General features: G+C 42.2%; 1 protein-coding gene across 4 annotated transcripts in view; it reads right to left on the bottom strand.

Moving 5' to 3' along the window:
• SORCS1 (sortilin related VPS10 domain containing receptor 1) overlaps positions 1-26,236 on the bottom strand; it is a 559,183-nt gene that overhangs the window by 46,269 nt on the left and 486,678 nt on the right. For all 4 annotated transcript variants that reach the window (XM_060034105.1, XM_060034102.1, XM_060034103.1 and 1 more), the window contains exons 19-20: positions 11,856-12,042; positions 3,898-4,031 (exon numbers count right to left, since the gene is read on the bottom strand). In XM_060034105.1, the coding sequence (XP_059890088.1) occupies positions 3,898-4,031; positions 11,856-12,042 (321 nt within the window). The remainder of the gene's footprint in view (positions 1-3,897; positions 4,032-11,855; positions 12,043-26,236) is intronic.

The following is a 26,236-nucleotide window of genomic DNA, read 5'->3' as shown; positions in this document are numbered from 1 at the left end:
GAGACGAAGACCTGTATGCAGAAAACTATAAGACACTGATGAAAGAAATTACAGATGACAGAACAGATGGAGAGATGTACCATGTTCTTGGATTGGAAGAATCAACATTGTGAAAATGACTATACTTCCCAAAGCAATCTATAGGTTCAATGCAATCCCTATCAAACTGCCAATGGCATTCTTCACAGAACTAGAGCAAAAAATTTCACAATTTGTATGGAAACACAAAAGAGCCCGAATAATCAAAGCAATCTTGAGAAAGAAAAATGAAGCTGGAGGGTCTTCCCTAGTGGTGCAGTGGTTGAGAATCTGCCTGCCAATGCAGGGGACACGGGTGCGAACGCTGGCCTGGGAAGATCCCACATGCCGCGGATCAACTAGGCCCGTTAGCCACAACTACTGAGCCTGTGCGTCTGGAGCCTATGCTCCACAACAAGAGAGGCCACGATAGTGAGAGGTCCGCACACCACGATGAAGAGTGGCCCCGCTTGCCGCAACTAGAGAAAGCCCTCGCACAGAAATGAAGACCCAACACAGACAAAAATAAAAATAAATAAATAAAAAATTTTAAAAAATGAAGCTGGAGGAATCAGACTCCCTGACTTCAGACTATACTATAGTATAGTAATCAAGACAGTATGGTATTGGCACAAAAACAGAAAGATAGATCAATGGAACAGGATAGAAAGCTCAAAGATAAACGCACACACATATGGTCACCTTATCTTTGATAAAGGAGGCAAGAATATACAATGAAGAAAAGACAGCCTCTTCAAATAAGTGGTGCTGGGAAAACCGGACAGCTACATGTTAAAGAATGAAATTAGAACATTCCCTAACACCATACACAAAAATAAACTCAAAATGGATTAAAGACCTAAATGTAAGGCCAGACACTATAAAACTCTCAGAGGAAAACATAGGCAGAACGCTCTATGACATAAATCACAGCAAGATACTTTTAGACCCACCTCCTAGAGAAATGGAAATAAAAACAAAAATAAACAAATGGGACCTAATGAAATTTGAAAGCTTTTGCACAGCAAAGGAAACCATAAACAAGATGAAAAGACAGCTCTCAGAATGGGAGAAAATATTTGCAAATGAAGCAACTGACAAAGGATTAATCTCCAAAATTTACAAGCAGCTCATGCAGCTCAAAAAAACAAACCCAGGGCTTCCCTGGTGGCGCAGTGGTTGAGAGTCCGCCTGCCGATGCAGGGGACACGGGTTCGTGCCCCGGTCCAGGAGGATCCCACATGCCACAGAGCAGCTGGGCCCATGAGCCATGGCCGCTGAGCCTGCGCGTCCGGAGCCTGTGCTCCGCAACGGGAGAGGCCACAACAGTGAGAGGCCCGTGTACCGCAAAAAAAAAAAAAAACAATCTAAGAATGGGCAGAAGACCTAAATAGACATTTCTCCAAAGAAGATATACAGATTGCCAACAAACACATGAAAGGATGCTCAACAACATTAATCATTAGAGAAATGCAAATCAAAACTACAATGTGTATCATCTCACACCAGTTAGAATGGCCATCATCAAAAAATCTACAAACAATAAATGCTGGAGAGGGTGTGGAGAAAAGGGAACCCTCTTGCACTGTTGGTGGGAATGTAAATTGATACAGCCACTATGGAGAACAGTATGGAGGTTCCTTAAAAAACTACAAATAGAACTACCATATGACCCAGCAATCCCACTACTGGGCATATACCCTGAGAAAACCATAATTCGAAAAGAGTCATGTACCACAGTGTTCATTGCAGCTCTATTTACAATAGCCAGGACATGGACGCAACCTAAGTGTCCATCAACAGATGAATGGATAAAGAAGAAGTGGCACATATATACAATGGAATATTACTCAGCCATAAAAAGAGACGAAATTGAGTTATCTGTAGTGAGGTGGATGGACCTAGAGACTGTCATACAGTGTGAAGTAAGTCAGAAAGAGAAAAACAAATACCGTATGCTAACTCATATACATGGAATCTAAACAAAAAAAACAAAGTGGTTCTGAAGAACCTAGAGGCAGGACAGGAATGAAGACGCAGACGTAGAGAATGGATTTGAGGACACAGGGAGGGGGAAGGGTAAGCGGAGACGAAGTGAGAGAGTGACATTGACATATATACATCATCAAATGTAAAATAGCTAGTGGGAAGCAGCTGCATAGCACAGGGAGATCAGCTCGGTGCTTTGTGACCACCTAGAGGGGTGGGATAGGGAGGGTGGGAGGGAGACGCGAGAGGGAGGGGATATGGGGATATATGTATATGTATAGCTGATTCACTTTGTAAATACAGCAGCAAGTATCACAACAATGAAAAGCAATTATACTCCAATAAAGATGTTTAAAAAATTGAAAAAAAGAAGCCTACTGAACATAATCTGTTGAGAATTTGGTTTTCTTCTAAAAGCTTAAGAAAAAAAAAAAAAAAAAGAAGTTGTTTAGTACTGTCAACTTCTAGTACTAGCTTTCAGGCAAATAAATAGATTTCTCTTCTATTGGGCCCAATTTACATGCATGGTTTCATAAGAAATAAAAAAGGGTTTCTTTTCAGTTGATTTATGTCAGCAGTAGAGGTGAGAGATTCCTTTGACTGTCAGGCATGCAGCAGGTCGGGTGTCAGGAGAGGTTTCCTCTCTAGGCTTGTGCAAAAGTATGGCTCCAGTTAAAGCCAACACTCAGCTCTGAAGTAGAAGATTTGTATTCACATAAGATGCATTGCGTTTGAAGAGCAAAGTCACAAGCGAAAGCAACTCTGCTGGAAGGAGATGACGCTTTCCAGTCCAGAGTAGTTGGTCCCAGGGCCCTCTGGGAAGGGAGGCTTCGGGGCCTGAGTTCTACTGCCTTTAACTAACATTTGCAAGCAAATTTTAATTTCTGAGAATGGAGTGAATTCCAAACTGAAACAGAGCATGAAGCCTGGTGTGAGGGGAAGAAAAACCCAGGCAGGCCCGAGAAGGTCTTGGATCTGCGTGAAGCAGCTGAATGAAACTGGAGGAAGCTACTTCACCTGTCCTCACTTTCTCATCTGTAAAATGAAGGACAGAGTAAATGAGGTCTAAGGTTTCTACTGGTGTTGAAACTGCTGCCCACTTTGGATCACAGGGAATATTTGGGGGAAACAGAAAGCTGAGCTAAAGAAGGGGCTGTGTCTGATCCAGGGTGAGGGGGTCATGGCGGGGAGCTGGGTTGCACAGACATCTGTGGCTCTTGCCTGTCTGGTGTCCACTGGCCTCTTTTCCTTTCGAGGGCCATTCCCTCCCTTCTCTTGGTCTAGATGGATCTAGGGAGGCTGACTTCAGCAGCTCTGTTTCTATCCCCAGCACCGTGGTCAGGGCCTGGCCGACATTACTCCGTTCTGGGACTTCTGTTAGAACTTTGGGGAAAGACGGCTTGTTTTCTCTGAAAGCTCAGGCTCCTGCTAAGGGTCACTGCAGAGCAAAGCCCAGCTGGAGGAGAAGGCTAACTCAAAGGAAGGCAGAGGCAACGCACGCACAGTACTATATATAAAACATAACTAGTAAGGACCTACTGTATAGCACAGGGAATTCTATTCGATACTCTGTAATGGCCTATATGGGAAAAGAATCTAAAAAAGAGTGGACGTACGTATAACTGACTCACTTTGCTGTACACCTGAAACTAATACAACATTGTAAATCCACTATACTCTGATAGAAATTAAAAAAAAAAAAAGAGGTAGGGGCACAGTGGTGAGAGAGACAGAGACTGACGAGATGACTGGGGCACTCGGAGCCCACCGTCCCCGGAGCTGCGACAACCTCTAGTCTCTTGAGTCACATAAGCCATGACTTTCTTTCCCTTTTGCACTTTGGCCAGTTTGCGTGGAGCCGCACAAAGCCCGCGTGGAAGGCCGACCCACCTCGGTGTTATTTCCGTACCACCACACGTAAGTGAGCGTGCCCACTTGGCTGGGCCACAACACCGCAGTCGCGTTGACCTCTTTGTTCTTCGTGGTGACGAAGGGAAGAGACAGGTGTACATGCTCCAGGGGACCTGAGGCACAAGAAGAGAGGGGAGGCTTGGAGAGGGAAGAGCTCTCTCTGCTTCACCTGCCTTCCCTGATATGAAGAGAATACGCATTCCTTCTGGAAGCCTCCCAACCATCAGTAGGGTTCCCTGAAGGAAGTGCTCGGGTGCTGTCCCTACTCTGGGGAAAAGGATATGTTGTGAACAGTTGTGTCTCAACATTTTCCATTTACCAATCTTTCTTCCAGGCCTAAAACTTGAGTTATTTACGTGTAAAAGTTTAAAAACTTACAAGTAATTGACGAAGTCCTTAAAGGAACAGGCGTAACATGAGATTTCACAGGGAGATGCAAAGTGTTTCCAGGAAGTTATATTCTCGGAGGTAAACCAGGATTGTGAAAACCTCCGAGAATCCACATGGGATGGGGGTTAGGGGTTGGTGGTGGTTCTTATACGAATCCCCAAACCATTCTACATGTAATTATTCTTTATTCTTTACTGGATTTTAAATGTGTGTGTGAGTGTCTGTAAATGTGCATGTTTGTATGTAACTGTGAGTGTGTGTTTGTGTGAGTGTGTGTAAAGCCACCCAGTTAGGTAAGCGTGGTGTTGAGTTGAGCTTGTCCAGGACAAAGGCAGGCATGAGGGGGCAGAGAGAGTTCTGTGGTCCTCAGGTTCTCAGGATGCGCTCAGCTGAAAAAGAGGATGATTCTACCTATGGAGGCCCATTAGACCAGAAACCTTCATCAGATGTACAAACCCACAAAGATACAAATATCCCCTCCCTAGAGACCTATCCTATGACCCCTGACCTTCTCTTTGAGTTACTTTTACCAGACAAAATGCATTTTCTTTTGAGGTGAACATGACAAAAATCCATCATCCCCATCTTTATCCCATGAGGTGGAGAAGGATGTGGTACCTCAGGCCTTTGCACCTGGTTTAATTACTTCCTCCTCTTCTGCTTGACCATTTAATGTGTCTCCTAGGGTACTGTCTTCGGCCTTTCTCTCCCTCCATCTACTCTTCTGCTGAGTAATACCATCCACACCCTGACCTTAAACTGTGAACTATATGCTTAGGGCTCCAAAACCACCTTCTTGACTCCAGACTCAATTAGCAGCCAAAGGTTCCCTAGAAATCCACTGTTTCCCCCCAATCTGTATTCTCCAATCTTGATCAATGACCAATGTTTATCCAGGGGAACCCAGAAGCAGACAGTCAATCCCAATTCCTTATTTCTCTGCCATCCATATCCATTGAGGAAACCATTGATTTGGTTTCATAAATTCTCTCTCAGGTAGAGCTCTTCTCACCCTGCCCTGGTTCATACACTAAACACCTGTCTCACGTGGACTGGTACAAACTCTCCTACAGGTTTTCCAGCCTCTAACCTTTCCCCACTCTAATCTGTCCTCCTGCTCTATGCATTCAACGCCTGCCTCCCTCCATAATACATAAGTTGGACCAAGTGCCAGGTGGCCCCATCGCTTAGATATGCTCCAGGGCGAGGGCAGAGCAAGTACAAAGACCTTGAGGAGGAGGTGGCTCTCCATGTTTAAAGAATAGCAAGAAATAGAGAAATAAATGGAGAAAAAGAGTGGAAGCAGATGCGATCTCAGGGGTATTCAGGACATAGAGCATGTTGGCCTTGTTGGCCCTGAAATATGTATATGTGTGTTTGCATAACTTCATTCTGTATAATGTGTATATATATATATATATATATATATACATTCATACAATGTATAGCGATGACTATGTACCTTCTTACCCTTCAAATTGTTGTGAGAGTGATTTTTCTAGAAAGCCATGCTACTCACTTGATCAAGATGAAAATTCCCATTACGTAATTATAATAATAATGAGAGCTAACATGTACAGATCTAAAATTTGTGATACAGAGAACACAGGCTGCAAACTTTTGGAGGGCGAGAGTCCTTCATATTTATCTTTACGTGTAAGGATGTGCACAGTTCTTGAGACGTAGCAGGTACTGGAACATTGGCTGTGTAAGTGAACAGAAACATATACTTTCCTATTTCTGCTTTTGTCCATGTTTTTCTTTCTTTATAGATTAGAGGCTTGGTGACCAGCAAACAGAGTAGAATTGATTTTCTGGTTTATAAGCCATATGATAAGAAGTAGTTGATCTTAAGTCAGAATGGTTCAATGAGATAATAAAAGGGCATCATTTATGGACCAATGACCGTGTGCCACATATTCTGTGAATGACTTCTTATTCTCATTTAATCTTCACAACAACCTTGTGAAGTAGGCACTACTGTTAGCTCCATGCAGAGATGAACAGAGGAAGGTGACCATCCTCAATTCCAGGGTGTGAACCAAAGCAGTTCAAGTTTAGAGCCTGGGCCAGCTGACAAACGCTCGAGAAGACTCATGTTAACAAAACAGCTATTAAGAGTCACTACTTCCTGATGACTCAGATATGTTGCAGGCATTGGGCAACGCTCGCTACACAGGCTCTTGTTTACTGCGTGGCTCTTGCTGTCCCTCCCCCATCACGTGATGTGCTCCAGCAGGTGCCCTGTCCCACCCGAGGACTCTGCTTACACACCTTTCTTATGGCACCTGTCATCTCCAAATCTCAGTTCCAGGGCCCCCTCCTCTGTGACACTCCTCCTGACTCCGCAGTTAGAGTTACATGGATCAGCTAGGATGCAAGAACTAGATAAGCTCTGGAAGACATGCCAGTTCCATCCTAAAAGGGTTCATCTTGGTCTCTCACATACGAGCATCCAACAATCTTTCTTTTAAAGTCCAGAGGTCAAAGGATGATGTCTGTGTGTCCTGTTAATGACAAAAGTTGAGTCTTGCTCCTGAAGTATGGCCGCTCCTTCACCCAGTGGGTTTTGAGTGCTATTACGTGTTGGGCATGATTCTCGGTGCTGGGACACCTGGCCCTTGGTGGAGCTTAGGTATCATTGAGAGGCAGCCCTGCAAGGAGAGGGGGTGGGTGAGAGCCTGCTCTTTTTGATAGGGTGGTCAAGCAAAGGCTCTTGGAAGCAAGGACATTTGAGCAGCGACCTGAATAACGGGCAGAAGTGCACCGTGTATCTACTGGGCAAGCTCCAGGGTGAGTGTGGGGCAAAGACCTTGAGGAGGAGGTGCCTTGTCAGGTGCCAGGATGGCAGGGAATAGCAGCAGTAAAGAGATGGAGGGAAGGAGCCGAAGCCAATATATATATATATATATATTGCCAATATATATAGCCAATATATATATATTGTTCAGGACAATATATATTGTTCAGGACACTCAGCAGATCACTATAGGCCCTGAAGAATGTCCGTGTGTGTTTATATAAGTTCCTTCTTGCATGCATATATACCATCCACTCATACAAACGTGTGGAATTTCGCTTTCAGATTGCCAAGTCCTCTTGGGCTCATTTACTTTTTATGTGTTCAATATACCTGGTTCCTGTTGCCCCAAAGCCTATCTTTCAAGCCTTGCTTTTCTGCACAGAGGGTGTGATCTGCCCTAATAGAGCCTTCGAAGTGAAACTCCAGACCCTGGAGGCCCCTAGCTGGCTGGCCGCACTCAGATGAGAGTGGAACAAGCTTGCAGGTACTGCTTCTTCGGACAGGTGCCTTTAATGAGCAAAACGGACAGCAGGTGGCGCTGCATTACTCTTTATGAATCTTCACAAGGCGGCTGAGAGAAGGGGAGAAATTACTTGTGTGAATTGTTCCCCTTCTCTTGCTTGGTCTTCCTGGGCTGCAGGGAACAAGTGCTGTTTGTGTGACTGAACACTGTGTGTGTGTGTGTGTGTGTGTGTGTGTGTGTCTGTGTGTGTGTCTGTGTGTGTGTCTGTGTGTGTCTCTGTGCATGTTGATCAGTGACCTGCCTCTGGCATTTGCTCGGAAGACCTCCTCTGACCATCTAATTAAATATTGTGCATGTACCATATTGCTGTTTGTCTGAAAGGTTAAAAAAAAATCTACCAGAAGAAATAAAAGAAATTCAAAGTGTGAAGATGAGATCCTACAACAGAGTCCCTCAAACTTCAGTGGGCATGAGAATCACACTCATCTGTTCAAGGCAGATTATGATGTCACACTGCCAGAAATTCTAATTCAATAGGTCTGGAAAGGGGCCCAGGACACTGTATTTTTACCATGTAATTCTGGGGCAGGTGGCTCATTAACCACATTTTACAAAACCCAGGTCTGACATTCACTGGCCAATATAATCATCGTGTGAATAGTTACAAAGCTACACAGGTTTTCAAGACACTGATCACCTTACCCTAAGATGGGGACAGAAAGACATCTGCAAAGGGCTCCTATGTAATGGGGTAGTTGAGAAGAGAGGTTCAGGAAGTATCGGAAAATCCACCTCATCTTTTTTATCACCTCCTATTCTGCAAGTTTGCACAATCTTCAGTGATTTTTTTTCTTCTTCTTCCTGCAAGACTGGCTGAGATAGGGCAGATTTCTGAGCAGAAATCTGCATGTCCTTTAAATTCTCTGCTCCATCCACTTAAAGGCAACCCTGGCTGCACCCCGTGTCTAATTAGTTTGCAAACTAGCAGAGCACAGTGAATATTCCTCAAGGAATTCTCAACTGTCAGGCTACAAGAGATTACTCAGCTGCCCCGAGAGAGCCTCCCCATCCTGGAAACATTACAGCAGGAACATCATCTCCATTTGCTTCTGATGACCTTTGTGAACCAGTATTTAAGAACTTCTGATTTAGAATCAAAGCACCTTTTTGAACTGGAAAGTGGAGGAAGTATGTGTTCAAGACAGGCCGTGGGGTTTTCTGGAAGAGCCCTGGGTAGGGGGAGGGGGGTTGGATGAGAGGGGCAGAGGGCAGGCTTTGGTAAGTTGAGCTTGAGCTGAGTTGCTACTCAGAACCCACTAAATACAAATGCAGAGGCTGCATCGTGATGATGGAAAATCACGCTTGGCCAGTTGACAGGGCACAGCATGAGTTGCTTGATAGAACCTTTGAGAAACAAGACATGCATGCCTCACATGATGGAGGAGAAAAACTAGTTTCAGAAAAATGCAGTAACTCAGCTAGGAGTTCAGGCCAGCATCTGGACCTAACAACTCCCAACTCAGTCCAGTGCTCGTTTTTGTTTTTCCTACAAAGCCATATATCCCTTCACTATCCTGCCACCATGGCACTAAAAACTGCCATGTTACTCTCCGTATTTGAGAGCAGGGGGAACGGAAGTCAGTTATGATTTTACCATGACTTCCTCTTAGTGTAAAATAGTGTCAAATCATAGTACTTCTCTAATCCTTGCTTTCCCCATATGAAAGGAAGGCCAAATGTTGCCCATCATGGTAGAGGTGTGAGAATAAGCAAAGAAGTTCATATGCACGGTAAAGCACGATGGGCCCTTCAGGAGAGAAGCCCTAGCGAGCATGTCAGAACCTGCTGGCAGTGCTCATGCCAAGGCCTTTATATGTACGTGAATTAATGAAAACTTTAAAAATAATCCTGCTTTCATATAGTTAGTATAAAAAGCTAATTCTCGTCCCCAAGACCAGGCTTAGCAAGGGGTCCCATGATATGAGGCCTGCTTATCCAAACGCTTAACCCAAGAGGAGTCTGACAAAATTAAAATCAGAACACAAAACTTTCCATTACAAATCACCTGCTACTGAGGTCAAGGTCAAATCACTTAAGCCGTTCAATCAGGCTAATGAGATGGAAAAAATTGCAAGTGTACAAAGCAGCTCATTTCTTTCAGAAGTCATGGCTTCAGTGACCCTTAATCTGAAGCAGGGGCAAACTCTGTGCTGTTTTCCTTCCCAGGATTCAGTAAGCCCACGAGAGAACCAGGATACGCAAGTTTCCCTCATGGGATATGATTATATGTAAGGTGAAGAAGAGTCCACAGGGCAACCAGGAGGGGGAACTACGGATGACTCTATGGGAAACCCTGAGAAATGGAGACGAAAAGCTGCTGCTGAATTTTAAATCAGTATTGACACATGCTTAGAGTCCAGGGATGTTTAACACATATATGGGATGTGGAATATAATAACTGTAATTCTTCAGGAGAGTAGATCTTTAACAGATATCCGCCTTATAGAATAAGCTGTGCAGAATGATAAGCTGCCAGCCATTCTCAGCAAATGTACTGCCATTTATGTTGCCATTTATTTCTGTTACTAATAACCAAGGTTTGTGATGTAGTTTTCAAATATTTTAGGATTAGTCTTAGGATATTATCACTTTTGTCCTTGTACATAGTGATATATAGGGAGGGATTATCTTTTAGTAAGAGGCAACTCCAGGAAGTCTATCTAGGACAGCCGAAAAGCGGCAGTCAGCCGGAAGAGAGCCTGGGAAATGCGTCTGGAACCCATGTAGCTGTACAGCCAGTACACTGCCTCTAACCTAAATGTTCACATTCCTTTGGGATGATGTGCAAAGATGTGGAGGTGAGTAAGGGCTGATGGAGACTTGGATCCTCTAACCCCAAGCCAGCACAGGCACCGATAATAACCTAGTGGCCAAGTGCTGGGATTCTGGAGGCAGGGAGACCTGAGTCTGAAGCCTGGCTCTGCCAGGTCTGCAACTTCAAATGGGTGATTTAAGCTTTCTGAACCTCACTGTTCTTTGTAAGGTAGTGTTTCTAATAGTGCCTACTTCATAGGGTTGTTTTGAAAAGGAAGATCATATACATAAAGAACATGTTTAGCACAAAGCCTGGCACACAGTAAGAGCTTAACAAACGTTAGCTGAAAAGGGGGATGTGGGGTTGGCATAGTGGGAATCTTGCAGAACTCTCTTTAAACTCAAAGAAGGATGGGTGTGTTTCTTTGAAGCACTTGGGTCCTGAGTGTACAGGAGATAAGGATCAAGAATGACTGACAGGGCAGGAAACCTCAGTAAGGAACAATCTCTTGGGGACCCCTAAATAGTCTTATCCACCCACTGGATCACAGCAGCTTAACAAAAGAGATTCTACTTGGTACTTTCTGTGCTCAGTTTGGTTCAATGCACAAAAGTCAGGTGAGAGGCATGGAATACTGCCTAGCCTTAATACTCCTGGCCTAGAACTTGGAATCTGAATGTGACCATTCCTATAAAGGGGCTAACTTTCATTTAAAAGTAAGCCATTTATCCAGCAATCTAAACAAGTCCTATGCCTGTCTGGGGACACCCATACACCAAGCATAAGAGGCATTCATGGCAAACATTTTTACCAAACACAGCTTAGGAGATATCATTGTCTCATTAGGACACCTTTGAACTCCTCAATGGGGGAAAAGCTTTAATACTTTTTGAAACTATTTCTAAATGTAGCTTCCTTAACATTGTTTACCCTCTTTCCCTCTATGCCACCTTCTAGGACCAAATCATCACAAAGTCCAGGAAACATATTCTTTTTTAAAAAAAGGAACAAAAGTCTAAAAGAATTATTAATAATGAGATATAACATGGGAAGAGAAAAAAAAATCAGATGGGGAGAAATTCCATTACTTGTGCTAATGGGGATTGTTCTCAAACATTTCCGACCGAAAAAAAAAGAACACCCCCCCCCACCAACAAATTCATATTCAATCAACCAGCCCAGCAAGCTGCTCAGGCCCAGCACAGACACAGGTATCGTCTCTCAGAAGCATCTGGAAGAGGCAGAGTCAGTGCAAGAGAACAATGTGAAGCAAACCAGAGTCCAGGTCACTCAAAACTAAACCCTGGTTTCTTCTTGCTTTCTCCCCACTTGGTTCTCTCACTCTCCTTTCCCCTCCCGCTAAAAGGTGACTAGCGAGCTTCTTCTAGATAAGGAATTTTGGATTATATCTTTAAAAGGACACAATATCTAAAACATGTCATAAACCAACAACAGTAATAACATACAAGTTACATGTAAGTACAGGACGGCGCTGTCAGACCCCAGGCTGTTGTCCACCTGCACGGTCACTCGGAAAATGCCCACATTGTGATAGACGTGTTTGATCCCATCTTCCATGGAGCTGAGGTTGACATAAGACACTGCGATGCCATCCCCGAAGTCCACTTGGATGAATGTCCTCTGGACGTCACCCTGAAAGACAACATCAGAGGAAGGGGAGTCGGAGGTGCTTCGCTGCTGCTTCTCCAGGGGTTGGGGCTTGTCTGAGCCCCGGGCTCAAAAGGCAGCCCTGGTTCCCTCCTAGAGCTGGGAGCATCTGTCTGTGTGACAGGATCCCTGTGACATTCCTTGGCAGACAGGAGTTTACTAAGATGGATGCTCTCCAAATCTGAAGGGCACCAACTCCCAAAAGCTTCAAGATTTGGAAAATTAAGTGTTTGATTATCAGCTCCAATTTGATATTCAGTTTCTCTGAAGGCTCTGTTTACAGTCTGATCATCCACATGAATAAAAGACTTACACACACAGTTTAAAACCTTCAGCCTCCCTGACATAATCAAGGACCACTTCCCATGTGTCCTGGACCCCCAAATCCCCTTCTCTATATCTGGTTCCCTAACTGTGCTGGAGAAAGGACAGGAGACACCTTGCCTTACACATGATATGACATTGGACTCAGCCCTATTATTGTTTAAGACAATGATGGTTATTTTGTTTACATTTCAGCATTTTGTACTATCAAAATGGTCTCATTTTCTTCTTCACAGAATCTCAGTCTAGAGAAAAGTGGGCAATGTTTGTTCATTTTACAGATGAGGAAGCTGAAGTGAAGAAAGTTTTAACCATTTGCTCAGGGTTACCACAGCTAGTTAGCAGCAGTCTTGGGATTTGAACTCATCGCTCTGGACTTGGGTTTCATTCATTATAGGTGGGTAAAGCATTGACAGCTCCTCCCAGCTCTAATCCTGTTGTCCCATTAACCGGCTGGATAACTTCATGCAAGTCATTCAGTCTCCTTTGGTCTCAGTTACCTAATCTGTGAAATGGGCATATTAATATCTTACCATCTTAACTCAAAGGTTGTTATAGAAGACATGTGAGTAATCAGTAAAATTCGATACCAAAATGAATGACTGTAAAAACAAAGCAGCTGTAAAGGACTTGCTATATCCCTTTTAAAGCTTGACTGGAATCATATGATTCTAAATTTCCCACTAGTGAGCAGGAGAAGATAAAGTCTGCTTTATAAAATCCCAAACCTGTAAAAAAAAAAAATAGCCTGTGGAATTAGTTGAGATTCTTAAGGCATAAAGTTTCTTAGAAAAACTGACAAAACCCAGCATCCCTCACAGACAGCCCATCCTTTAACAAGTTTCTTTGCTTGTTTTGTTAGCTTTTCCCATTTTGGGCGTGGGAAAGAAAACAAAAACCTTTGAAATAGAAATGTATTTTCAACTAAGTAAGGTTCATATGGTATCATATTTTGTGAAAAGGGCAAGTTTAAAATGCTGACATTTAAAAGATTAATTCATAGGGAAAGGAAAAGCAATTCAAGTCTTATGAATCTATGTGACCTACTCTTCTGATCTGTGCCCAGCCAAGCATTGTGTGAGGGGGTACACAGCAGCTAACCTTCAGTAAGGACTTGGGCAAAAATTCTCCCCTAGGGTGGGAAAAAGAAACTCCATTCAAAATTCTGAAACAAACATCCACAAGCCCTGACATTGTGCAATTACTTGAATTCCCTTTACTAGTAAATATACGTGTCAGCCATTCTTGCTGACTTGTCCTTCATTTGGACAACCAAACTGGACTGATCAATTTCTCCTTCTGTTTTTGGTCAGTTTCCTGCCATGTTTTCTGTATTTTCAACAGAGTTGCTGCCAGAGAATCCTGGGTTTGGGCATGGAGGAAGAACCCATCTTAAAATCTATTCACGTTATTTGGGACAAGTGTCTCAGGGAAATACCAGGAGTAGCTAGGCTCAACCAGGTTATCTATGGAATGAAACAAGCAACATAGTTTCTGAGAAACAGGTTGAGAGACAGACAGAGAGGGAAAGAGAGGTATAGGGTTCTTTGTGGAGACAGAGTGGACATCAGGTAGGGTCACCCTTTGCAAGAAGAAAGAAGGGAGATTAGCCTCTCAGCTGATTCTACTCCGGCCTCCACAGAGAGAGAGCAGCTACTACGCCCGTGACTGGGGAAAGTACAGCTTTGGCTGCCACTGCTTGAGTCTACCTTGCGTTGCTCTTTCTGTCTGGTATTCACCACTCTCCTTGTGTGGCCCTGGACTTAGACCTCTTGTCAGTTACTTGAAACTCCTCCCAAGTTCTGTCTGGATGTCCACTGTCTGTTGGCCTGATAGCATTCCTAATTCTCCACGGTGGACATTGTTCTCTGTGTACATCACAGGTGAAAGGAGGGAGCCTCACGGCATTTGGACTAGTGCATCAGTAGGGCTGCCAATAGAGTGGAGGAGCCAGACTTTTAGAATATTAGCTCAGGTACAGGGAGGGAGATATAGATATACAGATATATGTATATTAGGTTTACCACACATCTGAGCGCCCCAGTGGGTGAAGGCATGGAATCCCCCAATCAAATGTGAGATCCCCAAGGCCTCCTGATGTGGGCGCAGGCCTCTGGGCTTGGTGTTCTGCACAGGAGAAGAGAGCACCAGGGGCCAAGTATCTGACAGCTGAAGGCGGCAGATTCACCCCTGCTTGTTGCAGCTTTGCCCACTCAAGTGGAACACACTGGATCTCGTGGCTTTGCCATCAGGGGCTCTCAGGTGCTTGAAAAACCTAACACAGTTGTAGCTGCATCACTTTGGGGCTCACCTACATCAACCTCTGACTTCCTTGGGCTGCAATTACCATCTCAGGCAGGGATACCAACTCTTTTACAGAATAAGAAACAGGACAAAGGGAAGAATTCCTAAGTCCTAGGTCACCATTTGATTAGGTATGCCTGCCCCGCTTTAACGGGGTCATTCTTTCTTTCTTCTGGTCATTCATTAATTCAACCAATGACAGATATTTATTAGGTGTCTATCTTCTGTCAGGTACTAAATGGAGAAAATGCTGTTCAGTAAATTATAACCAACCAAACAAAACAGATGTGGTCTGGGCTTTCTTGAGCAAAAAAACTACTGGTGAGACAGATGGACTTTAATAATCACAAAAATAAATAAAAATCTATTCTAGGGGATGATGTCAGAGGTCCATGGCATTGTAAGCTTGCACAGCAGGGAGAAGTAGAGAGCTGAAAATCTAACCCGATTGAGAACTTCAAGAAAGGCTTCCAGGGGCTTCCCTGGTGGTGCAGTGGTTAAGAATCCACCTGCCAATGCAGGGGGCACGGATGGGTTCAAGCCCTAGTCCGGGAAGATCCCACATGCGACGGAGCAACTAAGCCCGTGCACCACAACTGCTGTGGCCGTGAGCCACAACTACTGAGCCAGTGCACCTAGAGACCATGCTCTGCAACAAGAGAAGCCACCACAGTGAGAAGCCCGTGCACTGCAATGAAGAGTAGCTTGCCGCAACTAGAGAAAGCCTGCACACAGCAACGAAGACCCAACGCAGCCAAAAATAAATAAATAAAACAAATTTAAAAAAAAAAAAAAGAAAGAAAGGCTTCAGGAAGACGTGATATCTGAGCTGAGAAGGCCTGAAGGAAAGAATTTAACCAAACAAAGGACATGAGCAAAAGAGATGGAGGTGAGGAGTTCAGGCAATGAGGACAACAGGAACCAGGCGTGCAAGGGCCCTGTGGCAGAAGGGGGTGATACAGTTAAAGGAAGCTAACAATACAGGCACAGTAGGAACATGTGAAATTAGACTGGAGGGGAAACGATGACATTTTAGGATTTGGCGGCCAAGTTTCTGACTTCGATCTTTCTCCTAAGAGCTATGGGAAGACATCGGTGTTTGAAGCAGGGGTGTGGGGGAAGATGGCATGATAATATTTTTAATTCAAAAAGATCACTCTGGCTACAATATGGAGGATGCACTGGAAGGAGGCCCAAATATTCTGGGAAGCCAATTAGGCGATAGTTCAGGATAGATGATAGGTAGATTGATATATGAGTTGCAACAGGAAATTACATTCACCTTCCTGCTAAATTAATTCCCATAGTTTATTGGTTTTGAAATCAATGAATCTCAGCCTTTGATATCAAAATCTCTTATAGAAACTAAAAGAAAAAAAAAAGCTGATGTCCAGTTATCATCCAAGACCCACCTCCTGGTTCGGGACCTCTGGGGAGGATGCTTGGTCCTGCTGTGGCCTGAAGAAGGTCCACAGCTGATGCTGGGCTGCACCAAAGGTTGAGGGCCACTGGTTCAGACTGTCGAACGTTAGGTTTTCTTGTGACCGAACTCATCTAAAGATGAATACAGTACAACACAAGCTGATGCCATTCCTATTCCACCTTGGCACAATGGTGAAAGTTTTCCCAGGATGCTTTAGGATTCTAAGTGCTAAGGATGTATGAATAGAGCCAGGAATGGAAGAACTAAGCTCACTGTTAGTGGCTGGTGCACAATCACAAAAGTTCCACGACACACTCGGTCAAGGCCAGTTCTCTAGGAAAACGAGTTGCTGGATAATATGAAGGTAGTTTGTATACAGGGCTGAGATGTACCCTTAAGGCCTGCATCTTCAGTACCTAACACAGTGCTTGCAGATGATTCTTTTCTGTTCAATACATTTTGAAAATTTAAGAAAGAAAAAATAAATTTTGAATGTTGTGCATTTCTACCATGCTTGTTCATTAAAGTGCTTTCTTATATATTATCTCATCTGGCTGTTAGGACCTTTGGGAGACACCAAGGGAAGATGTTATTTCTATTTGCTATACCAGGAGAACTGGAGCACAAACAGGTTAAACAAGATGCCAAAAGTCCCATAGCGGGTGAGAGGCTTAAAAACAGTCTAAGATGATTTGTGGTTTCGCTTTATCCTTGCAGCTCAGTCCTTGTTGAGTTCCTTTCACTGGAATTCACTTGCAATGCCTTTTAGAGTGAGAGAAAGGTGATAACAAAGGCAAGCCTCACTTTCTTTTCTTGTTTAGACTCTATTCCTGGCTTTGACCGTTTCCCCGCCCCTGACAATATTTTTGCTTGTAAGTGGAAAGATGGGTTGTTGTGAACTCCATACACTACCCTAATGTCTTCCCTCTGGTGAAGCAGTGTCATGTTCAAGCCATACATAAGTTAGAGAATATGGGAAATGATAGGCACTCATACTCAGTAATCAGGAAAATCTTGTGTATCAAGAGGTACTTCAACCTAATGACAAGTCATTCCCGAAACACAACCTACGCTGGGAAATATCTAGACTGTCGCATACAATTCTTTAGACCTAATGCCATTTAGCCACATGCCCTAATATAGACACAGAACCGAGAGTACTAGCTCAGAAGTGCCCAAGAAAGGCACAAAAGCACGTGAAATCTACACAGGGATTCTCCAAGGGCAGCACTGGCTTCTGTAATAGAGAAACAAATATATCAAATGGCCACAATGAAGCCAAGAAATGTAGCCTGAGAAATGAAAGGTGTGTGAACCTAACCTATCAGGTCCTGTAACAGGGCTTCAGAGAAAAATGGGGAAACAAATGCTACAGTAACTCAACACTGACAGCCTCAGTCCAGAAATGAGACTCCACGACCCACCTGAAGGCATTAGGGACCCAATGCAGATAGAAACTGGACTCGTTTGTCAGAGGCTGGTTCTTGCAAAGCTCGAGGGTGGGCCTGACTCAGGTTTTACTGAAATTCACTCCTGGAAGATGCCTTACAGTTTATGCAGCAAAAACTACATTGAAGTGAAACACCTATAGTATAACCTAGTTTTAAATGCATAAAATAACGCAAGTACTGTAAGTCTGTATGTGTTTGCATGAGCATAAATGTGCTGGTTAAAACAACCCAGCCTGTTAACACTGATTACCCCAGGGGTGAAGTGAAGTGAGGGGCAGAGGAAGATCAGCAGGGTTAAAAGAGAGGAGTAAAGGAGGGGCAACAAAGATTTCACCAAATTTAAAAGAAGCGGTGGAGTAGGGGATAACATAAGAAACATCACAAAACACAACACTTTATCCCTACTGTTACTATAAACATTTAAATATTAAGTATATAGGAAATAACCAGGAGGTAACACAGACATTGGTTAGATTGATCATGAGATACAGCCGACTTTGGTCTTGGATTTCTATTATTATTTTAATGTTTTCTGACCCCAGTATTTGAACAAAGGTATCACTAGGGGCATTAAATGCCAGAAACAAAAATCAGACATTTCAGTCTTTCTTCTTATGGCTAAAGGCACCTGGGCAGGATGGGGAGTGTGAAATCAAAATAATCCACATTTTGGGAAGGTAAATCGGTGCAGCCACTATGGAAAACAGTATAGAGGTTCAACAAACTAAAATAGAGCTGCCATATGATGCAGCAATCCTACTCCTGGGCATATATGTGGACAAAGCTATAATTCAAGACACATGCACCCCTACGTTCAGAGCAGCACTATTCACAATAGCCAAGACATGGAAACAACTTAAATGTCCATCGACAGAGGAATGGATAAAGAAGATGTGGTACATATATACAATGGAATACTACTCAGCCATAAAAAAGAACGAAATAATACCATTTGCAGCCACATGGATGGACCTAGAGATTATCATACTAAGTGAAGTAAGTCAGAAAGAGAAAGATAAATACCATATGTCAGTTATATGTAGAATCTAAAATATGACACAGATGAACTTATCTATGAAACAGAAACAGACTCACAGACATAGAGAACAGACTTACGGTTGCCAAGGGGGTGGGGGCTGGGGGAGTTTGGGAATAGCAGATGCAAGCTATTATATTGAATGGATAAACAATAAGGTCCTACTGTATAGTACGGGGAACTATATTTAACATCCTGTGATAAACCATAATGAAAGAGAATATGAAAAAGAATGTATATACATGTATAACTGAATCATTTTGCTGTACATCAGAAATTAACATAACTATAAATCAACTATACTTCAATAAAATAAATTAGAAAAACAAAAAATAATCCACCTTTGCCTTGCATGTCCTATTCCAGGGTATGCAACTCAGGTTAGGAACTTTAGACTTAGACTGGCAAGGTTTTTTATGGCTGAGTCTCAAGAAGAAACAAAAAAGGAGATAACTACGGTATAATATTGCTCTGGCCTCCAAAAGAAGAGATTTTGTCAGCAGGTGGAAAGGAGTTCATGGAAAGAAGCACTATCCCCCTTGTGCTTATTCAATAAGACCAACCTCTGGCATGTGACTTATTACGTGAATTGTGCTAAGATTGTTCTAGAACAACCCCTGATGGTCACTAAGGAAAAAGAAAGAGAACATTTCTCAAAAGTTTTCTGCCCCAGAAATCATAACAGCATTTCTCTCTATGGTTTCTCATTGAATCTTTTCTAAAATTTTTTATTTTTGTTATATATAGCTTTTTATTTTTTTAACATCTTTATTGGAGTATAATTGCTTTACAATGGTGTGTTAGTTTCTGCTTTATAACAAAGTGAATCAGCTATACATATACATGTATCCCCATATATCCTCCCTCTTGCGTTTCCTTCCCACCCTCCCTATCCCACCCCTCTAGGTGGTCACAAAGCACCAGTCTGATTGCCCTGTGGTATGTGACTGCTTCGGACTAGATATTTTACATTTGGTAGTGTATATATGTCCGTATCACTCTCTCACTTCATCTCAGTTTACCTTTACCCCTCCCCGTGTCCTCAAGTCCATTCTCTACATCTGTGTCTTTATTCCTTTCCTGCCCCTAGGTTCTTCAGAACCATTTTTTTTTTATTTTTTGCTTTTTAGATTCCATATATATGTGTTAGCATACGGTATTTGTTTTCCTCTTTCTGACTTACTTCACTCTGTATGACAGTCTCTAGGTCCATCCACCTCACTATAAATAACACAATTTCGTTTCTTTTTATGGCTGAGTAATATTCCATTGTATATATGTGCCACATCTTCTTTATCCATTCATCTCTCGATGGACACTTAGGTTGCTTCCATATCCTGGCTATTGTAAATAGAGCTGCAGTGAACACTGTGGTACATGTCTCTTTTTGAATTATGGTTTTCTCAGGGTATATGCCCAGTAGTGGGATTGCTGGGTCATATGGTAGTTCTATTTGTAGTTTTTTAAGGAACCTCCATACTGTTCTCCATAATGGCTGTATCAATTTACATTCCCACCAACAGTGCAAGAGTGTTCCCTTTTCTCCACACCCTCTCCAGCATTTATTGTTTCTAGATTTTTTGATGATGGCCGTTCTGACTGGTGTGAGATGATATCTCTTTGTAGTTTTGACTTGCATTTCTCTAATGATTAATGATGTTGAGTATTCTTTCATGTGTTTGTTGGCAATCTGTATATCTTCTTTGGGGAAATGTCTATTTAGGTCTTCTGCCCATTTTTGGATTGGGTGGTTTGTTTTCTTGATATTGAGCTGCATGAGTTGCATACAAATTTTGGAGATTAATCCTTTGTCAGCTGCTTCATTTGCAAATATTTTCTCCCATTGTGAGGGCTGTCTTTTCGTCTTGCTTATGGTTTCCTTTGCTGTGCAAAAGCTTTTAAGTTACATTAGGTCTCATTTGTTTATTTATTTTAAATTTCCATTTCTCTAGGAGATGGGTCAAAAAGGATCTTGCTGTGATTTATGTCATAGACTGTCCTGCCTGTGTTTTCCCCTAAGAGTTTTATAGCGCCTGGCCTTACATTTAGGTCTTTAATCCATTTTGAGTTTATTTTTGTGTATGGTGTTAGGGAATGTTCTAACTTCATTGTTTTACATGTAGCTGTCTAGTTTTCCCAGCACCACTTATTGAAGAGGCTGTCTTTTCTCCATTGTATATTCTTGCCTCATTTATCAAATTAAGATGACCATATGTGTGTGGATTTATCTCTGAGCTTTGTATCCTGTTCCATTGATCTATATTTCTGTTTTTGTGCCAGTACCGTACTGTCTTGATTACTGTAGCTTTGTAGTACAGTCCGAAGTCAGGGAGCCTGATTCCTCCAGCTCTGTTTTTCTTTCTCAAGATTGCTTTGGCTACTCGGGGTCTTTTGTGTTTCCATACAAATTGTAAAAATTTTTTGTTCTAGTTCTGTGAAAAATGCCATTGATAGTTTGATAGGGACTGCACTGAATCTGTAGATTGCTTTGGGAAGTATAGTCATTTTCACAATGTTGATTCTTCTAATCCAAGAACATCGTATCTCTATCTGTTTGTATCATCTTTAATTTCTTTCATCAGTGTCTTATAGTTTTCTGCATACAGGTCTTTTGTCTCCTAGGTAGGCTTATTCCTAGGTATTTTATTCTTTTTGTTGCAGTGGTAAATGGGGGTGTTTCCTTAATTTCTCTTTCAGATTTTTCATCATTAATGTATAGGGATGCAAGAGATTTCTGTGCATTAATTTTGTATCCTGCTACTTTACCAAATTCATTGATTAGCTCTAGTAGTTTTCCAGTAACATCTTTAGGATTCTCTATGTATAGTATCATGTCATCTTCAAACAGTGACAGCTTTACTTCTTCTTTTCTGATTTGGATTCCTTTTATTTCTTTTTCTTCTCTGACTGCTGTGGCTAAAACTTCCAATAATAGTGGTGACTGTGGACAACCTTGTCTTGTTCCTGATCTTAGAGGAAATGGTTTCAGTTTTTCACGATTGAGAACGATATTGGCTGTGGGTTTGTCATATATGGCCTTTATTATGTTCAGGTAAGTTCCCTGTATGCCTACTTTCTACAGGGTTTTTATCATAAATGGGTGTTGAATTTTGTCAAAAGCTTTTTCTGCATCTATTGAGATGATCATATGTTTTTTCTCCTTCAGTTTGTTGATATGGTGTATCACATTGATTGATTTGCATATACTGAAGAATCCTTGCAGTCCTGGCATAAATCCCACTTGATCATGGTGTATGATCCTTTTAATGCACTGTTAGGTTCTGTTTGCTAGTGTTCTGTTGAGGATTTTTGCACCTATGTTCATTACTGATATTGGTCTGTAGTTTTCTTTCTTTGTGACATCTTTGTCTGGTTTTGGTATCAGGGTGATGGTGGCCTTGTAGAATGAGTTTGGGAGTGTTCCTCCCTCTGCTATATTTTGGAAGAGTTTGAGAAGGATAGGTGTTAGCTCTTCTCTAAAAGTTCGATAGAATTCACCTGTGAAGCCATCTGGTCCTGGGCTTTTGTCTGTTGGAAGATTTTTAATCACAGTCTCAATTTCAGTGCTTGTGATTGGTCTGTTTATATTTTCTATTTCTTCCTGGTTCAGTCTCGGAAGGTTGTGCTTTACCTAGAATTTGTCTATTTCTTCCAGGTTGTCCATTTTATTGGCATATAGTTGCCTGTAGTAATCTCTCATGATCCTTTGTATTTCTGCAGTGTCAGTTGTTACTTCTCCTTTTTCATTTCTAATTCTATTGAGTCTTCCCCCTTTTTTTCTTGATGAGTCTGGCTAATGGTTTATCTATCTTGTTTATCTTCTCAAAGAACCCGCTTTTAGTTTTATTGATCTTTGCTGTTGTTTCTTTCATTTCTTTTTCATTTATTTCTGATCTGATCTTTATGATTTCTTTCCTTCTGCTAACTTTGGGGTTTTTTTGTTCTTCTTTCTCTAATTGCTTTAGGTGTAAGGTTAGGTTGTTTTTTAGAGATGTTTCTTGAGGTAGGATTGTACTGCTGCAAACTTCCCTCGTAGAACTGCTTTTGCTGCATCCCATAGGTTTTGGGTCGTTGTGTTTTCATTGTCATTTGTTTCTCGGTATTTTTTATTTCCTCTTTGATTTCTTCAGTGATCTCTTGGTCATTTAGTAGTGTATTGTTTAGCCTCCATGTGTTTGTATTTTTTATAGATTTTTTTCCTGTAAGTGATATCTAGTCTCATAGTGTTGTGGTTGGAAAAGATACTTGATGCAATTTCAATTTTCTTAAATTTACCAAGGCTTGAGTTGTGACCTGAGATATGATCTATCTTGGAGAATGTTCCATGAGCACTTGTGAAGAAAGTGTATTCTGTTGTTTTTGGATGGAATGTCCTATAAATATCAATTAAGTCCGTCTTGTTTAATGTATGATTTAAAGCTTGTGTTTCCTTATTTATTTTCATTTCAGACGATCTGTCCATTGGTGAAAGTGGGTTGTTAAAGTCCCCTACTATGATTGTGTTACTGTCGATTTCCCCTTTATGGCTTCTAGCAGTTGCCGTATGTATTGAGGTGCTCCTATGTTGGATGCATAAATATTTACAATTATTATATCTTCTTCTTGGATTGTTCCCTTGATCATTATGTAGTGTCCTTCTTTGTCTCTTGTAATAGTCTTTATTTTAAAGTCTATTTTGTCTCATATGAGAATTGCTACTGCAGCTTTTTTTGACTTCCATTGGCATAGAATATCTTTTCCATCCCCTCACTTTCAGTCTGTATGTGTCCCTAGGCCTGAAGTGGGTCTGCTGTAGACAGCATATATATGGGCTTTGTTTTTGTATCCATTCAGCCAGTCTATGTCTTTTGGTTGGAGCATTTAATCCATTTACATTTAAGGTAGTTATTGATATGTATGTTCCTATTACCATTTTCTTAATTGTTTTGGGTGTGCTATTTTTTTTTTTTTTTTTTTTTTTTGCGGTACGCGGGCCTCTCACTGTTGTGGCCTCTCCCGTTGCGTAGCACAGACCCCAGACGCGCAGGCTCAGCAGCCATGGCTCACAGGCCCAGCCGCTCCATGGCATTTGGGATCTTCCCAGACTGGGGCACGAACCCGTGTCCCCTGCTTCGGCAGGCGGACTCTCAACCACTGCACCACCAGGGAAGCCCTGTTTTGGGTTTCTTATTGTAGGTCTTCTCCTTCTCTTGTGTTTCCTGCCTAGGAAGTTCTTTCAGCATTTTTTGTAAAGCTGGTTTGGTGGTGCTGAATTCTCTTAGCTTTTGTTTTTCTGTAAAGGTTTTAGTTACTCCATCGAATCTGAACGAGATCCTTGCTGGGTAGAGTAATCTTGTTTGTAGGTTTTTCCCTTTCATCACTTTCAATATATCCTGCCACTCCGTTCTGGCTTGCAGAGTTTCTGCTGAAAGATCAGCTGTTAACTTCATGGGGATTCCCTTGTATGTTATTTGTTGTTTTTCCTTTGCTGCTTTTAATATTTTTTCTTTGTATTTAATTTTTGATAGTTTGATCAATATGTGCCTTGGCGTGTTTCTCCTTGGATTTATCCTGTATGAGACTCTCTGTGCTTCCTGAACTTGACTGACTATTCCCTGTCCCATATTAGGGAAGTTTTCAACTATAATGTCTTCAACTATTTTCTCATTCCCTTTCTTTTTCTCTTCTTCTTCTGGGACCCCTATAATTCGAATGTTGCTGTGTTTAATGTTGTCCCAGAGGTCTCTGAGACTGTCCTCAATTCTTTTCATTGTTTTCTCTTTATTCTGCTCTGTGGTAGTTATTTGCACGATTTTATCTTCCAGGTCACTTATCCATTCTTCTGCCTCAGTTATTCTGCTATTGATTCCTTCTAGCCAATTTTTAATTTCATTTATTGTGTTGTTCATCACTGTTTGTTTGCTCTTTAGTTCTTCTAGGTCCTTTTTAAACATTTCTTGTATTTTCTCCATTCCATTTCCAAGACTTTGGATCATCTTTACTATCATTACTCTGACTTCTTTTTCAGGTAGACTGCCTATTTCCTCTTCATTTGTTTGGTCTGGTGGGTTTTTACCTTGCTCCTTCATCTGCTGTGTGTTTCTCTGTCTTCTCATTTTGCTTAACTTACTGTTTTTGGGGTCTCCTTTTCACAGCCTGCATTTTTGTAGTTCCTGTTGTTTTTGGTGTCTGTCCCCAGTGGCTAAGGTTGGTTCAGTGGGTTGTGTAGGCTTCCTGGTGGAGGGGACTGGTGCCTGTGTTCTGGTGGATGAGGCTGGATCTTGTCTTTCTGGTGGGCAGGACCACATCTGGTGGTGTGTTTTGGGGTGTCTGTGAACTTAGTACGATTTTAGACAGCCTCTCTGCTAATGGATGGGGTTGTGTTCCTGTCTTGTTAGTTGTTTGGCATACGGTGTCCAGCACTGTAGCTTGCTGGTCATTGAGTGGAGCTGGGTCTTAGTGTTGAGATAGAGATCTTTGGGAGAACTTTCACCATTTGATATTACATGGAGCCGGGAGGTCTCTGGTGAACTAATGTCCTGAACTCAGCTCTCCCACCTCAGAGGCACAGACCTGACACCTGGCCTGAGCACCAAGACCCTGTCAGTCACACGGCCAGGTATATGGGGAGTTTCTTGCCTTTTGGGAAGTCTGAGGTCTTCTGCCAGGATTCAGTAGGTGTTCTGTAGGAGTTGTTCCATATGTAGATGTATTTCTGATGTATTTGTGGGGAGGAAGGTGATCTCCACGTCTTACTCCTCCACCATCTTGAAGGTCTCTCCCTCATTGAATCTTCATCCCTAAAAGACTCAGACCTAAAAGACTGTTAAAATTTGCCTAGAGTCACAAGATTAGTTTGAACCAAGCTCTTCTTAACTCCACATTCATCACTACTACCTCTTGTTCAGAGGACACTCAAAGTATTCCATGTGCTCATTCCCAGATGGATGCTGAAGAATGGATTGACTGATATGTAAAACCAGAGAGCGTTTGTAAGCCTCAGTAACTAAAACCCTTTAGAGGAATGCCAGCACAGATCAAATTCTTCATTAAATAGTGATGTGAGAGGAGGCCGGTGTAATACTCCACACTCTAGAAAACACCATGGAAGCTACAAAGTGCATTTATGAAGACCTCTGATGATATGAGTGTTTGACAAAGAGTGAGATGGCTGTAAACAGGAATCCACTGCTGACACTATGTTGGAACTGCCATTTTATAGTGGTCAACCGAGTCCTTCCAGCACAGGACAACACCAGTCTATGATAAAAGGCAGTTGCACATGCCCCATCTTCTGCTCCTAGCTCTCCTAGCATCCCTTCCAAGAGGTACTACTATTGCTGAATGCTGAGGCTGCTGCACCAGATCAGCTGGGAGTGTTTCCTGGCTGTCTGGTTTGAAGCATTCCCTATGTGCTTCTATTCAGTTTCAAAACTGTGCTCTGGACATAATCCCAAGATATCTAGATATCGGCACAATTGCAAAATATAGACTCAACCTCCTTCCCTTGCCTATTCAGAGATGCTTTTCAATAGCACAGGCATCTCTCCAGATATGCAGACCTCAGGCTTCTCTGGGAGCAAAGGCAACAGTAAACTTGGATGCTTTGACCTGAAGGGAGAACATCACAACGGTAAGGAGGGTAGTCAATGGGGTTTTATG

The sequence above is a fragment of the Delphinus delphis genome, chromosome 16 (genome assembly GCF_949987515.2).
Source record: "Delphinus delphis chromosome 16, mDelDel1.2, whole genome shotgun sequence".
Classification (NCBI taxonomy): domain Eukaryota; kingdom Metazoa; phylum Chordata; class Mammalia; order Artiodactyla; family Delphinidae; genus Delphinus; species Delphinus delphis.
This window is presented reverse-complemented; position numbering and strand designations above follow the sequence as displayed.